This window comes from Lissotriton vulgaris, chromosome 12 (genome assembly GCF_964263255.1).
Source record: "Lissotriton vulgaris chromosome 12, aLisVul1.2, whole genome shotgun sequence".
NCBI lineage: Eukaryota > Metazoa > Chordata > Amphibia > Caudata > Salamandridae > Lissotriton > Lissotriton vulgaris.
Window position 1 is genome coordinate 429,188,113 of NC_141700.1, and position 17,679 is coordinate 429,205,791.

The 17,679-nt window shown below is 41.6% G+C and overlaps 1 protein-coding gene across 1 annotated transcript in view; it reads left to right on the plus strand.

Moving 5' to 3' along the window:
* Nucleotides 1–17,679, plus strand: part of MMP2 (matrix metallopeptidase 2) — a 207,272-nt gene that overhangs the window by 165,315 nt on the left and 24,278 nt on the right. The window contains exon 9 of the mRNA XM_086945190.1: nt 15,938–16,070. Within this exon, the coding sequence (XP_086801316.1) occupies nt 15,938–16,070 (133 nt within the window). The remainder of the gene's footprint in view (nt 1–15,937; nt 16,071–17,679) is intronic.

Consider the following 17,679-nt stretch of genomic DNA (forward strand, 5'->3'; position numbering starts at 1 on the left):
CCCTGTGCTCTTCTCTCCCTTGTGTGTTCTCCCCAGAATGACTACCCCCACCTGAGTCAGTCAACCAGCTGAGTTTTACATATGGCACGGAAGCCGTTTTTTTCTAACGAGAACACAGTGGTGCCTTCATACAGCACATCAAGCCACGACCCACTGGGGTAATACTTACTGTGACTATCTGGATTGAACAAAGGGCAAATCACTTGAAAATAACTGCCAGGAATTACAAGAACCAGGAGGTCACAGTGTAGGCCACGCCCACTGGGGCGGGTCCTTGGAATTGAAAAAGCGCCGCCAAATCCTGCCCTGCTGTTCTTTCTTCAGCCCGAATCCCCTGATGAAGTTATCTACGAAACGCGTCAGGATGGGACCTGTGATTTTGGTGGACTGTAGTGCTGTCATGAAGCTGCTGTTCATTGAATAAACAAATTTGGCAGAAATCACCCTGTGGCGTAGTTGTCTTCTACAACAGGCATCTCTTTGGTGGTGTATGTGGTGGCCAGCCTGGGTCGCCGAAGACAACCCAATGCTGTGATGACGTTCCAGTGAGTCCGTCAACCGGCGGATTTGCATATGGCACGGGAGCCGTTTTTTCTAACGAGAACACAGTGGTGCCTTGGTACAGCACATCAAGCCATGACCCAATGGGGTAATACTTACTGTGACTATCTGGATTGAACAAAGGGCAAATGACTTGAAAATTACTGGCAGGAACTACAAGAACCAGGAGGCCACAGTGTAGGCCACGCCCACTGGGGGCGGGTCCTTGGAATTGAAAAAGTGCCGTCAAATCCTGCCCTGCTGTTCTTTCTTCAGCCCGAATCCCCTGATGAAGTTATCTACGAAACGCTTCGGGATGGGACCTGTGATTTTGTTGGACTGAAGTGCTGTCATGACGCTGCTGTTCATTGAATAAACACATTTGGCAGATATCACCCTGTGGCGTAGTTGTCTTCTACAACAGGCATCTCTTTGTTGGTGTATGTGGCGGCCAGCCAGGGTCGCGGAAGACAACCCGATGCTGTGATGGCGTTCCAGTGAGTCCGTCAACCGGCAGATTTACATATGGCACGGGAGCCGTTTTTTCTAACGAGAACACAGTGGTGCCGCGGTACAGCACATCAAGCCATGACCCACTGAGGTAATACTCACTGCGACTATCTGGATTGAACAAAGGGCAAATCACTTGAAAATAACTGGCAGGAACTACAAGAACCAGAAGGCCACAGTGTAGGCCACGCCCACTGGGACGGGTCCTTGGAATTGAAAAAGCGCTGCCAAATCCTGCCCTGCTGTTCTTTCTTCAGCCTGAATCCCCTGATGAAGGTATCTACGAAACGCGTCGGGATGGGACCCGTGATTTTGGTGTACTGAACTGCTGTCATGACGCTGCTGTTTATTGAATAAACGAATTTGGCAGATATCACCCTGTGGCGTAGTTGTCTTGTACAACAGGCATCTCTTTGTTGGTATATATATATATATATATATATATATATATATATATATATATATATATATATATATATATATATATTTTTTTTTTTTCTCCCCAAGGATGCGGCACTCAGCGTTTTATAAGTTTAAACAGCATATATTTTATTTCTCCAGCTCGGACCAACGAGTTTCAGCCATCACAGGCTTTGTTCACGGTAAGTGAGCTTTTTTCTATGTCTCGTAGAGGCTTTCACACGATGCCACAATTGGTCTGCCGGGTGGGTTAATTAGGGTTTTATGAATTTTCGGCAGAAAATAGATTGTGGGGATTATTGGGTGCTCATTCATTAGGAATTTCTTTTCTTCCTCATCCAATAATCCATCTTGTTGCCATTTGTGAATTAATCCATTTAGATGCAACGTCATTTGGTTAATCGGGCTCGTTGGTAATTTAGAGTAGTTATCTTGGTTGTCTAGCTGTCTCTTGGCTTCTTGTACATATTTTGATGAGGAACTTTATGTACACTTGGAATAATTGGAAATAATGACTTAATTCATATGCAGACTGAGATTTGACCATTGCACTGTAGGGTACTATACCCCGATAGATGATGCATGTTTGATTAGTGATAATTCGACACTTAGAATAATCCCTATAAGACTTACAACTTTTGCTGTAACAACGGTTAAAGTCGAGATATGCTGGGAAAATCATAATGTTAAATGAGAACTGCAATACAATAGAAATGGGTACGATACCCAATACTTGAGAAAATGTCTACATATGTATACAATATGAGACTGCTAAAATGTTCTATGCGCGTAAAGCAGAGCGTGTGTTACTAAACATGTAAATATTATAAGTATACGTTGCTATCTGCACTCTGCAAAAGTAATGAGAAATGTAATTTGACCACAAATCCCATAATGCACCATAATTGTTTCAAATGGGATAAATAGTGGACATAGAAAAAAGCTCACTTACCGTGAACAAAGCCTGTGATGGCTGAAACGCGTTGGTCCGAGCTGGAGAAATAAAACATATGCTGTTTAAACTTATAAAACGCTGAGTGCCGCATCCTTGGGGAGAAAATTGTTTTGGGCCCTGATCCGGCCCCTTTGCAGAGCACCCACAGTTGAGCGCCCGGAGCCTGAGGATCGCCTTGGTGGAGAAATATATATATATATATATATATATATATATATATATATATATATATATATATATATATATATATATATATATATATATATATTAGGTAGTTATAGTTAGGACCTAGTTTCCATAGGAAATTTGCAACATTCTATTGGGAATAACTTTGGCGCCGGTTGTTGAATCTTCACGAATTTCTCAAAGAAGATGGCCCGCTCCGCTCCGCTCCTTCCCTGAAAGTCTCGGGAAGATTCGTCAAGCGGGGGGCGAGAAAAAAGGGGGGTCCCAAAACATGTTTTCCCCATGTTAATTTCCTTAGGACGATTAGACACGACTACAACCCGAACCGCTGAACGGAATTACACCAAATTTGGGGAAATGGTAGGGTCTGGTACGCAGATCACGCTTTTGGTTAAATGATGTAAATCCCTCCAGTAGTCCCTGAGAAAATCAAAAGAAAGTATATATATCTGGGCGGAGCCTAACCACACATCTCATCGTGAGATCTGATTGGCTGTCAGCACTTCATCCAAGAAGTGTTGGCAGCCATCTTGGACCAATATACATGATAGCACCTCATTAAAAAGAATTGCAGTTAATAGAAGGTTTTAGGACTTTAGTTACATTATAAATCATTTGTTGATGTTACCATACTCATTTTAGGAATTGTGGTGTGTTCTAAGGTGATTTTACCATGTGAAAAAGCCTTCTGCTGGGATATCATGAATCATGTTTGAAATAAAACTATTATCTCATGCTTTTCCCACAGTGGTTTGGAAGAGGATCTATAAGCTTAACTGAAAGCATATTTTCTGTAAATTCACATTATCTTTCTCAGTCATGTGAGAATGAAGTCTGACATTCTCAGTAAAACATGTACATCCAACAAGGACAGAGACAGTCAGTTGATTCCTTTGTGGTCTACTGCAGCTTCCCAGAGTGTTCTAAAGAACAACTAGAGCTCTAACAGTCCTACTTATTACAAAGGTATGGTACACCTGAAGCCATCTTGATTCTAAAAAAGTGGTAACTCTTAAAACATTTAATTTAAAAAGGAACAAAATGAGGAGGTATATTTTGCATTAGAAAGTATGATTAGTGCTGCAGGAAGAAAAATGAGGGCACATTTTGAGTGCCTTCTCAAATCCTCTTCTATTTCATTAAAAAATTCTGACATGCAGTCTCGCAAGATGGCGACCAGAGACAAAAGAGCCCAAATGTAGCCCAAATATCACCCTGATGTAGCCCAAGTATAGCCCAATGACAGAATGTCCCAGAGTGTTCTAAAGAACAACTAGAGCGCTAAAAGTCTTACTTATGACAAAAGAATGGCACACCAGAAGCCATCTTGATTGGAATGAAGTGGTAAGTCTGAAAACCTTTATTTAAAAAGGAACAAAATGATGGGGTTCATCTTGCCATAGAAAGTATGATTAGTGCTTCAGAAAAAAAAATTAGGGCACATTTTGTGTGACTTCTCAAAGCCTCCTCTATTTCATTAAAATATTCTGACATGCACATTGAAACATGCACTTTCAATACCAGCAGCAGACTTCCCTGGTGAGCAGTAGCTTTACTACAGTGATCTAATAAGCAACTAGCGTGCTAACATTCTGAATTTATGGTAAATGTATGTCACATCTGAATGCCTTCTTGATGGAACCAAAGTAAAAAACTAAAAGTATTTCCTACTGAGGAGACTGTAGTAAATAAGGAAATTAGGAAACTTCATAACAAATAAGCCTCCCAAGATGGCCATCAGAGACAAAGAGCCCAAATGTAGCCCAAGTATAGCCCAATGACAGAATGTCCCAGAGTGTTCTAAAGAACAACTAGTGCGCTAACTGTCTTACTTATGATAAAAGTATGGCACACCTGAAGTCATCTTGATTGGAATAAAGTGGTAACACTTAAAACATTTAATTTGCAAAGGAACAAAATGAGTGTGTTCATTTTGCCATAAAGATTATGATTAGTGCTGAAGAAAGAAAACTTAGGGCACATTTTGACTTCTCAAATCCTCTCCTATTTCATTAAAATAAATTCTGACATGCAGACTGAAACATGCACTTTGAATACCAACAGCAGACTTCCCTGGTGAGCAGTAGCTTTACTACAGTGATCTAAAGAGTAACTAGAGTGCTAACATTCAGAATTTATGGCAAATGTGTAACACATCTGAATGCCTTCTTGATGGAACCAAAGTTAACAAGCATTGAAAATGCAATAGATCTCGCCCTTGTTTAAGTTAAAGCCATTCTGTTTGTAATGAGGTGGCTTTTTAGCTTTGCTTTTATTAGTGTTTTTCAAACTTTCATGTAAATACCATGCATATGTATGCATATATGTATATGTATGCATGCATTTATATTTGTATTTATATAGATATGCAGATTATATATGTTTATATATGTATGTATATATATATATACACACATACATTTATATAAATGCATATGCATATATATATGCATATATATATGTGTATATGTGTGCGTGTAGGTAGAGGTGTAGAGGTAGAGGTAGAGACTAGTAGAGAGAGAAGTAGAGAGAGGTAGAGAGGTAGAGAGTAGAGAGTGAGTAATAGAGAGTAGAGAGTGAGTAGTAGAGAGTAGTAGAGAGCAGTAGAGAGAGTAGCAGAGAGTGAGTAGTAGAGAGTAGTAGAGAGAATAGTAGAGTGAGTAGTAGAGAGTAGTAGAGAGTGAGTTGTAGAGAGTGAGTAGTAGAGAGTAGTATAGAGTATAAATAGTAGAGAGTAGTAAAGAGTGAGTAGTAGAGAGTGAGTAGTAGAGAGTGAGAAGTAGAGTGAGTAGCAGAGAGAGAGAATAGTAGAGAGTAGTAGAGAGTGAGTAGTAGAGTGAGTAGTAGAGAGTAGTAGAGAGAGAGTAGTAGAGAGTAATAGAGAGTGAGTAGTAGAGAGTGAGTAGTAGAGTGATAAGTAGAGTGAGTAGTAGAGAGTAGTAGAGAGAGAGTAGTAGAGAGTGAGTAGTAGAGAGTAGTAGAGAGTGAGAAGTAGAGAGTGAGTAGTAGAGAGTAGTAGAGAGTGAGTAATAAAGAGCGAGTAGTAGAGCGTGAGTAGTAGAGAGTAGAGAGTAGTAGAGAGTGAGTAGTAGAGAGTAGTAGATAGTGAGTAGTAGGGAGTGAGTAGTAGAGAGAGAGTAGTAGAGAGTGTGTATTAGAGAGTAGTGGAGTAGTGGAGAGTGAGTAGTTGAGAGTAGTGGAGAATATTCCAAAGTTTGGCACAGCACCACTTGCACAACAAGTCCAATCAAATCATATCACTTAGAGTCCTTATTGAAGTGCTGAATCTTGGTGTATATTCAAATGCTTTTATTTTGCTTAAGTTTATGTACCACAGCCAGCCGGCACATTTCGTTCTGTACAACAGAACTTCTTCAGGGCGTTCTTATTTCCTTCAAGTTATGTCGGTATCCTGTTGTCATATAACTAGATATTTCTTCCAAATGTTAGACGAGTCGTAAGTACATTCTTATTCAAAGTGACTAGGTATCAATTTTACCCACACAATTCGGGCAGACTTGAGTAATTTATAGCATCCTCAAAGTCAGTCTTTCAAAAATTCCAAAGTATAGGACATGATAATCCAAATCCAAATGTTTCTCAAGAAAAGTAATTTTCAATCGTTCAGAATATCGGCGTTTGGGCAGATATGACCCACGGACACGGTTTATGACTTTTCTTGAGAAACATTTGGATTTGGATTATCATGTCCTATGCTTTGGAATTTTTGAAAGACTGACTTTGAGGATGCTATAAATTACTCAAGTCTCTGGATGCTGCTGGGAACGCCCCCAGCAACACCGATTGCACGCCCCTTTAACGCAGGACACTGCGTTAAAGGAACTGATATTTATCAGGCAGGATTACGCCACAAAAAGTGTCTTAGTCCTGCCTGATAAATATCACTCAGTCTTCTGCGCCACCGGAACATCACAAAAAGTGACGTTCCGGAGGCGCAAGGTGCTCATAAATAAGGCCTCATAGGTTTCACACTCGTTATAGTTAGGAATTAGCATTTAAAAAACCTTTGAAATTCACTGAAAAAACCATAGGTTTCACACCAGTTATAGTAAGTTGGACATTTTACTCATACAAAACCATTGAAATTCCCCCGTTATAGTTAGTTGTACTCACTACAACTCGCGCATCCGCAATCCACTGCTGATGATGTCACATATTACATAATTCATGACATGGTCAGTGACATCACTGATGACATCACTGATGACATCTCAAATGACATCACTGATGACATCATCCAGTGAATGTGGTTTCCTTTGATATTTAAATATGTATTATAAATACACTACTTTGCATTGAAGAAAGAGTGGATATATAAATATAAATGTGTGGATGGTGGATTTAGTAACAGTGTCATTGATTGTTTCCTTGACTAATTTGTAGAGTCTCACTATATATAATGTGTAGTTACTAAACTGTGTCAAAGTCTTTATTGCTTTGTCTTAATTGCTATGTTAAAGACTATATTTGTTATTGGTTTCTTAACTGAGTATTTGTATGGGTAAATGAATGTCTATGTGGTTTGGTGGGGGGGGTGTGATTGTCACAAAATGTGTAAATAGTTTATTCAGTAGGTATATGAGGTTAAGAGTACATGTTATAACAGTTGTTTCAGTGAGTGTATATGTTTATGGGTGTGGTGGTGATTAAATATTTCTCTCAATGGTACATCTCCAATAAACTTGGAAAAAAAAGCAGTATATGTGACCGTTATATCTAATTAAGTGTGCCTAAGACTTAGTGATTGTATGAGTCACTATATGGATAACTGTATACTTGTAATAGTGATTTTATAACACACTAAGTGTGAGTTACTATCTATATAAATAGATGAAGTGGTGTTTGTATAAGTGTGTAGGTGAGTAAATGTAAGTATAATCAATTTTTTGCATAAGTCAGAAGGATGTCTTTATAAGTTAATACAATGTGTGCTGGTGTGTAATGTTGAAATAGGCGTATAAGTATATTTGATAGTGTTCTGTTGATTATTCACTGCATATAACACTGAATCTATAGGTACGTGATTGGATGTGTGTATAGTTCTATGAATAACTGAGTGGGTATTTAGAAATATCTATTGGTGTGTCAATGGTTTCAAATATGGCACTTTCTATTTTACAGTGAGGGATGAAAGATTATACTAGTGTGTGACGCGTGCTATTGAGGCCACTTATTGTGTTGCTGATTGTCCTGCTGGCTGGGGAGTCATTACCTTCTTGAGGGGGTTTGTTGCATCTCTTCAGCGAACGGAAGCCGCCACTGTCATCATCGATGCCGCCGCCGCCGTGCCAGGGGAAACTACAAACCCCAGAAGCCCCGGCTGCGCGACGTACTTGACCCCGCGCCTGGAGGCGCATAAAGTTCACCTAAGCCCCACGCAGCGCGGGACGCGCGCTAATGAGGCCACTTACTGTGTTGCTGATTGTCCTGCTGGCTGGGGAGTCATTACCTTCTTGAGGGGGTTTGTTGCATCTCTTCAGCAGACGGAAGCCCCCACTGTCATCATCCACGCCGCCGCCTGGGGAAACTACAAACCCCAGAAGCCCCGGTGGCACGACGTACTTCGACCCCGCGCCTGGAGGCGCATAAAGTTCACCTAAGCCCCACGCAGCGCGGGACGCACGCTATTGAGGCCACTTACTGTGTTGCTGATTGTCCTGCTGGCTGGGGAGTCGTTACCTTCTTGAGGGGGTTTGTTGCATCTCTTCCGCAGACGGAAGCCGCCACTGTCATTATCCACACCGCCGCCGCCATGCCAGGGGGAACTACAAACCCCAGAAGCCCTGGCAGCGCGACGTACTTCGACCCCGCGCCAGTAGGCGCATGAAGTTCACCTAAGCCCCACGCAGTGCGGGACGTGCTCGGGCGTGCCCGGGCCAAGGGTGGGCCCGTCCGCGCCCGTCAAAGCCTGAAGGAGCCTGGGCTGGGGCACCCCATGACATTTGCCACCTGGGGAAGCCATCATAAGGTACTGAAGTTACAGAATGTAGATTTGGCAATATTAGCCCACTTGTTAAGAATCACCCAGCGAACTGATGCTCTTACCAGCACTAATACACTATGTCTAAGCGTAAGGGAGCGGTGGACACTTTGGACGCCTTCATTGTTAGGGCCGAGAGTTTACTCACCCACGAGATTAAGCTCACTGAAAGGCGGTTGTCCCTAGATCTTGTAATTGCCGACTTGCAAACTTTGCCTGAGGATGTGCCCCCCCCCCCCAATCGCCATTATTGCTGATATCTGACTACCCCCTCACTGGCCCACCTATTGGCCACAGAATCACAACCCGGGCGTATGCCTCTAATACCATGACCCGGGACAAATCATCAGAACCTGCGGCTAAACGAAAACGGGTCTTCCCCTTCAAAATTTTATCCTAAAAATGCCTCTAAAACCCTAAGTCACACGGATCCTCCTATATACGCAACAGTCACTTGCTCCATGGGCACCCAGACTGATGAAGCCCTATTTACACCTAATAAGGACCATTTCATGGATGCCTTGGAGTCTAGCATGAGAACCATGATGAGCTTTACAAAGGCCCTGTCTGAGAATAACCTTAGTATTTTGCAAGACAAATTGGACCGCCTGGAACGCTTGATCAGCATGGATCCCCTAACAGAGAGCCCCAGAGGCTGCCTCCCCACTCTATCCGCTAATCCTACTACGGAGGCCAACCACTGTTCTACCTGCTCCAAAACTCAGGACCTTATAGTTTTAAATCCTTTTGCCACTACTGAACCTACCCCTCAGGCCCGTACTGTGAAGTCCACAATTAGGCATCATAAGTCTATGACTTCTGCTAGCCATTCTGCTAATACCACTGGGCGTATGGACTTCCCAGTTAATGTTAGATTGGTGACTTACAATGGTTTTCCGAGTTCCGATGTTTCGAACCTCCCCCCAGCCTCTTGTCCTTATGTTCTGATCCTGGCAGGTGTCCCTTGTTTGAAAAGTAATGTGAAGAAGGCATGGGTAGAGTTGCGGAATAAGTGTGTGGACTGGATTAGGAAATATAAAAGTTTCAATCCATCTAACCTACATGATATTTTAATGGTGCGCAGAGTGGGGTGGGTCGGCCAATCTTGTAAAAATATTGCGGGAGACTGCATTGTCATCAATTTTCGTAGCCCTCACTTGGTTCGTAACATCTTATCATCTAAGGAGCACACATTTACCGCACATACTGACATATGCACACTCCCTTTGGGTTATTTTTATAAACCCCTGGCACACTCCCACCCCAATGCACCTGTAGTTGTACCCTTAGTTAATCGCGTTTCTGCTCTGTCAGACTTGAATATTCCCGACTGACAATTACACCCACAAAGTAATAATGTTCAATCACCAGGAAACATGGGAGACCCTCCTTCCTCATCTCAATCGTGGGAAAGTGTAAGAGATTCTCTCTATCCCTTCCGACCTTTTATGGAGATCAAGTTACACCTAATAGTAGAGCAGGACCTACTGATTTTAATGTTTTGTCTTGGAATTTAGCAGGCTTAGAGTCAAGGCTGGAAGATCCAGAGTGGCTCAGTTTAATAAAGCAATATTACAACAATTGGTTCCTTCGGGTGTGCCACATTTCTTTTACTCACTCATAGTTATATGTAGTGTATCAGGTACAATACAAAAAAGATCAGAATCCCACACCAATCTTGTATTTATGCACTATTTTATGAATTATAGTCATTCATAAATACTCTTTGTAATTTTCAAGAGAAGGCTGTACAATACGTGAAAAAGTGCAATTTTGTGACATTTAGTGCTCAGTGCTGGCGGCGCAAAAGTGAACAAAAACTGTACAATATTTATATACAGGGAAAATATACAATGATTCAACTTTGGTCTGTACAGTCACACATATACCACTGTATACCACATAGGTCAATTCTCATCACAGGGTATTGAAAATACAGATCCAGCCATTCGTCGACGTTTCGACCCTCTAAGCGCGCACATATGACGTCAAACACGGGTCTTCATCAGGACTGGGAGGGGACAGAACAGCCTTCAGAAGAAATCAACTGTCAAAGTGGTGTATCTTGAATAGCTTGAACTGCGTGTGTCTATCGGTGGTGCGTGGAATGCTCCCACGATGGTTGTTCTTATGGAACCGCTGTGCGGACTTTTTTTCTGACTGGGTATTTGGATTATTCTTGTACCCAGTCGTGCTTCCACATATGTTTTGAAGAGCCAAGGGATAGCACTTTAATTAAATTCAAAATGCTGGAGAAGAGACCTCTTCCTTCCTAGCGTGGTCACGACTGCATCTTCCTTCCTAGCGTGGTCACGACTGCATCAGATATAACGGCGTCTTAGACGGCATGGATGCAGTCGTGACCACGCTAGGAAGGAAGATGCAGTCGTGACCACGCTAGGAAGGAAGAGGTCTCTTCTCCAGCATTTTGAATTTAATTAAAGTGCTATCCCTTGGCTCTTCAAAACATATGTGGAAGCACGACTGGGTACAAGAATAATCCAAATACCCAGTCAGAAAAAAAGTCTGCACAGCGGTTCCATAAGAACAACCATCGTGGGAGCATTCCACGCACCACCGATAGACACACGCAGTTCAAGCTATTCAAGATACACCACCTTGACAGTTGATTTCTTCTGAAGGCTGTTCTGTCCCCTCCCAGTCCTGATGAAGACCCGTGTTTGACGTCATATGTGCGCGCTTAGAGGGTCGAAACGTCGACGAATGGCTGGATCTGTATTTTCAATACCCTGTGATGAGAATTGACCTATGTGGTATACAGTGGTATATGTGTGACTGTACAGACCAAAGTTGAATCATTGTATATTTTCCCTGTATATAAATATTGTACAGTTTTTGTTCACTTTTGCGCCGCCAGCACTGAGCACTAAATGTCACAAAATTGCACTTTTTCACGTATTGTACAGCCTTCTCTTGAAAATTACAAAGAGTATTTATGAATGACTATAATTCATAAAATAGTGCATAAATACAAGATTGGTGTGGGATTCTGATCTTTTTTGTATTGTACCTTATACACTACATATAACTATGAGTGAGTAAAAGAAATGTGGCACACCCGAAGGAACCAATTGTTGTAATATTGATTAACTGCCCAGGTTCTTAGGGATACTGGGTTAACCCCATTGGAGATTTCAGTTTAATAAAGCAGCAGGACATCGTAATGTTTCAGGAGACCTGGGCCTCCAAGGACTTGTTTCTTAATGGGTTCCACTGTTTTAATTCTCTAGCAGTTAAACCAAGTATGGGACGCCCCTCTGGGGGAATCTCTACCTGGATTAATATTGCGGCTGGCGGGCGCTTTGAGTACATTCCCACAGATAATTCACATTTCCAAGTTATATTTTATAAAAGGAAAGTTTCCTTTTTCTTGATTAACTTTTATAATAATGATTTTATCACGACTCCAAATAGGAACTGTATCGCTTTATTTTCTTTTATTAGTAAATTGGAAGCCAGGCTTGACTTTGAGAAAGCTGATGGCATTTTATTAGGCGGGGACTTTAATGCCAGGTTTAATAATGCCCCCCGGCATACCAGGATTAACGGGCAAGGAACCTCCTATCAACGGGGTCTTGAGTTGTGCTCCCTCCTGAGTTTCCACAACCTGTTAAATGCCCTGGACAAAGTAGCCACATTTTTATTGAATGTCCAGTTCGCACCCACTTTTAGAGGCAGGGGGTGTTCTTCAACTATAGATTATTTCCCCCCCCCCCCCGCCTTGCTGATCGTCTAACTGAGGGCACTGTTATTCCAATGAGCCAGGGCGATCACAATCACATCAAGGTCACTATGAGACTGGAATCACGGTTGATTCCAGAAAGGGAGTGCGGCGCCAGAAACCTATTGCCCTCAACTGATAATCTTAGACTCAGATGGCGGGGTATTAACATAAAGGAGGGGCTTGGTGTCCTTGTAAGAGACAACTTATGCCTCTTTAATTCATGTTTGTCTGGTATTGCCCCGCAACCCAAGGCCGTTTGCGATTTTGTTAAGATTTGCCTAGCTTCTAAATCCTTATTATCAGTGTCTCAAAGGGAACCCAAAGCTGAACCGAGATGGTTCAACTCTGATTGTTCTGTGGCAAATAAAGAATTACGCAGGGCACTGTCATCTAAACCAATTTGTCTTCTTGCCGTGAGAGTAGCAAGAAAAAGGTACAAGACAATAACCAACAAAAGGAAAAACGACATCCTCGAAGATCGCTGGGTTGCATTAGCCAGAGCAGCTGATCTAAGAAAGGGTGTTGACTTTTGGACTGCTGTTAAAGATCTTCGAAGTTCTAGTCAATTCCTGACCCCGATTAGCTGCACTATTACAGGTGAAGCATCGGTGGATCATTTTGCTTCCATCTATGCTGCACCAATTTCTGGTTTAGCCCCGGTGTCCTTCCTTAAAACACCGAGGGTCGATATAACCTTAGCAGAGATAGAAGATGGCATTACCCAAAGTGCAGGGAATAAGGCACCGGGCCCTGATGGCCTACCCATTGATATCATTAAATCAAATTCAGAAATCTGGGCTCCACTCCTTTTAAATTGTTTTAACCCTCTTACTTCCGCTGCACTAACCCCTACGTGGCCATTAAGTATTATCGTTCCCATTTTCAAAAAGGGAAACCGGTCTCTACCGAGCTGGTATAGACCCATTTCCCTTATCGATAATACCCTAAAAATTCTCTGCAGGATTTTGTACAATAAGATTTTAAGCTGAGCTGAGGACAATGGTATTTTGGAACACTGTCAGTTAGGTTTCCGTAACAAAGTAGGAACCACTGAACAGTGCGTCAATCTAAACCTTGTCCTAGGTAAATATAACATTGCACGCAAATCAGCACTTTATCTTGCTTTTAGGGATTTGTCCTCTGCATTCGATCTTGTGAATAGATCGAAGCTCTGGACAGTCCTTTTAAATTATGGGTTTGGATGAATCTCTTGTGCACTTTTTAGCTTTTTTGCACAAAGATCTTAATGCCTGTGTGAGGGTTGGCCAGGGGGGTGAAGTGACGAAAGCTTTTAAGGTCCACAGAGGGGTAAGACAGGGCTGCGTGCTGGCTGCTCTACTTTTTATTATTTATAATAACGGGCTGCACAAAACCCTAATTGAAATCACGCACGATGTCCCCAAAATTATGGGTAAACCCCTCCCTGTTTTATTATATGGGGATGACGCAGTGATCATGGGCCGCACCCCGAATGCCCTACGTGTTTTGGTCAATGGGTTCGTTGATTTTATGGAGTCCCTCGATCTAAAAACTAATTTTAAAAAATCTTTTATTATGTCCTGCGGCCCCAAGAAATGTCAGATAGGCTGTATTTCTGTGGGCACTGATAAGCTGTGGTCTACCAATAGTTTCCCATATTTAGGAATGGTCTTTGCTGCAAACAACTCCTGGACCGAACACATTGCGTATGCCAGGGGTAGGTTCTCAAAGGCCATTAATTCTATCCTCAGATTACCCCGCCCAAAAAATACAGGTTCCCTTGTGGCTTCTCTAAAGATTTATAAAGCTCAATGCATTCCTGTTGCCACATATGGAGGAGAGGTTTGGGGCCTCGTTAAGAGCTCCCCAATAAAATATGAGGAGAACAGGTTCCTTTGGAAGATACTTTGCGTTCCCATTTCGTCCTCCCAATATGTCTGCCATGAAGAGCTGGGCCTGAATTTTATTGAAGATTTTATTCGTGCACGAAGAGCTCTTTTCTGGCTCGCTATTTGGAAGAACCCTGCTGCACTACTCACAAAAGATATTATTTTAGATTGTATGAACTGTGATAAGTGCATGGATATTCCCTGGCTTTCGGGAGTGTATAAAAGTCTTAGCAGTATTAACCTAGGGAGTATTTTTAATAACTACACTTCCAATGTTCTCCCATCTAAAATTGACATGCGTAATTCTGTGTACACACTTTACGCCAGGGAAGGAGTCCACAGGGAATCTTTGAAGAAAAATGTCTCTTCGTATTTGTCTCTCGCTTTTTTAATTCCACCACTGCCCCGCTACTTGACACTCCCGATGAGTCACTGGGAGCGTGGCTTACTATTTCGTTTAAGGGCTCGTACCATTAAACTTGCACTTTGTTTCGACCTTGGCCATCATAATGATTCTGATGCCCTGCCTTGCCCATGTGATGGCACGAGCGTACATCCACCTTGCACTTTTTATTTTTTTGTAAATTTTATATGAAATACATCAAATGGTTTTTAATTCCGTATTTTAGACAACGCAAACCTATTAGCTTGGAACATGCTTATCTGTTGTTATTAACCCTGTACGATGATGAAATTATCTTTCGCGCTGGCACTTTTTTGCGCATAGCTGTTCGAGCAAGACAGTCAATGTTTGATCTATAAATCTTGGCCTTTGTATATGAATTATGGTGATCTTTTTAATATTAAGCTGTTTTTAATGCATTATGTATTGCACTTTTGTGGATACTTGGATATCCGAATAAAGTTAACTGAATGAATGACTAGTGTGTGATGAGGTGTATTTGATTGTCACATGGATGATGTCATCAGTGATGTCATTTGGGATGTCATCAGTGATGTCACTGACCATGTCATGAATGATGTAATATGTGACATGATCAACAGTGGAGTTATAGTGAGTACAACTAACTATAAAGGGGGAATTTCAATGGTTTTGTATGAGTAAAATGTCCAGCTAACTATAGCTGGTGGGAAACCTATGTTTTTTTCAATGAATATTATATATATACATATATATATATATATATATATATATATATATATATATATATATATATATATATATATATATATATATATATACACACACACATGCATATGACAAATGCCATTGCCTTATATGTATGTATTTGGGAATGTTTAAAATGCATGCCCATGATTTTCCCGAATCCAGTTTAGATGTGAAAGGGGCAAGTAAATTTCATAGCAATTGAAAGCAACTAACCTGGTTTCTCTTCTTGTTGTCATTATCCTGGTTTTCCCAAGAAAGCTTACATTTCGAATAGGATAGTAAACCAGATCATGACTTAACCAATCAATTGCCATTTCAAATGCTAGCGCTACACTTGTGTTGAAAGTCACATTGTCTCTCTATTACGCAAGTCAGTATCTTGCAGTCTATTTTGCAGCCAGTATTTTTGTAGTAGATACGGTGACTTGCATCCACGTATAAAGAGAGGGTGCTATATGGGAGCAGTCAGCAGTGGGGGTGTAAGCTAAATGCCACCTTGATTTCTTTAATGTTTAATTCTACAGTGAAATAGAAGCAAGTAATCAAGTTATATTAATCTGACATTTAATGAAATTTTCAGGTGGAACAACTGATAAACCTGGGCCAGGTCCAAAACCAACCTTAGGACCAGTGACACCAGAGCTCTGCAAAAAAGATATTATATTAGATGGAGTGGCACAAATTAGGGGAGAGATATTTTTCTTCAAAGACAGGTATGTATTCAGCTTATGGAACTGCTTTCTTGAACAATGGTGACTTTCATGTTCTCAGACTCAAATTCCTAAAAATCTTGCAAGGACACTCTTAGAAAAGCACCAACCTACTAGAGCAATACTCAGAAAATATACCATGTAAGGGCTGATTTTGAGTCTATCTTCAATTGTCCACCTAAAGCACACAAACCAAAACTCCAACTCCCATAGTTAAATTTGTTTAAAAAATAAAAATGAAATTCCCCTAAACAAATAGGTTGAAATTATGATAATGTTTTGATGCAAAACTTAAAAACTACCTAAATGCACGAGTAAGAGTGAGAGGTGCAACTATACCCCCTTCTCAATGGAGTGTTCATGATCTTACACATGATATCACAGATGGCATCACAAATGACATCACTGAGAACATTAGTGCAGCAATTTGTGGTAAAGTGGCAGCCCTAAGTCAGGTCCTGAATATACTGGCCATAGCAAAGGGCAAGTACAGTGACCTGTACAGATAGGCATTTTGACCTACGGAGTTTCAGTGTTTGGCCTGCATCCAGACCATGGTGAAAGGGCAGATGTTTAGTTGGTTCTTGTGGAAGGGGTCTTACTTGCAGGACCTATCTAAAACCATATTCTCTTCCAGAACCCACTGAGTATGGTCAAAGACCTTGCCTTGTGACCTTTAGGGTTACAGGTATTGTGCACAGGGCCTTAATAAAGGAAAGGCTCAGAACCCACTTGCCAATACCAAAAAGGGACAGCAACCTTTCACACTCAATTATGGACTTCTGTTAGGCCAAAACCTGCTCCAAGATCCTCCTAGGTATAACCAAACAGCATGCACAATTGATGTTCCGTGATGAAACGTTCCGAGGTGGTCTCTCAAGTGGAGTTCTAGAAAAATGGGTGGACAGGGGTAGGAGCTCCAAATGGGTTTTCACAATGCAATTTCCCATAGGAAACTTGAGCAGCGCTACAGCTAAAATGGCTGAACAGAATTTCACCACATTCAGCAGAAAACTAGATCTTTACCCAGAAAGCATGCTTTTTGTGATTTGGTGTAAATTGGTTCAGTAGTTTTCAGGACATTGAGATTCAAAATGGTTGTATATATAGTGACACAGTACCACTGCAGAACTAATGTGGTGTACCCCGGTAACACAATCTCAAAACAAACAATCTGATTGGCTGGCCACAACATAAAGAGAAAGATTTGGCTGCCATGTTATGACTAGGGAATCGATCTCTGTGTCATAGAAAACAAATAGAAATAAGGAATAAGGATGGAGTGTACAGGTATCTTGACCCCCTGGCCCTTGTGCGGGTTCCTAGTAGGACAACCCTGGGATAAAAATAATGAGATATTTTTTTCACTGTCCTGAGGTACTGCCATACTACAATGAGGCTCAGTGTGGCTCCCAATGTAATTTTGAGGTAGCACCGCGGTACCCAATTGCCAACTTCAAGAACATGCAGGTTGTCCAGTAACAGATTCTTGGCTACCTGTACATGGTTGGCCACAGAGCCTGTCAGCAGGCCTGGCCCTGCAGGCAACCCCTTGCTGCACATAGCTAAAGGGCATGTGTGGCGGGGGTTGGCAGCATGTAGGGGGTTTGAA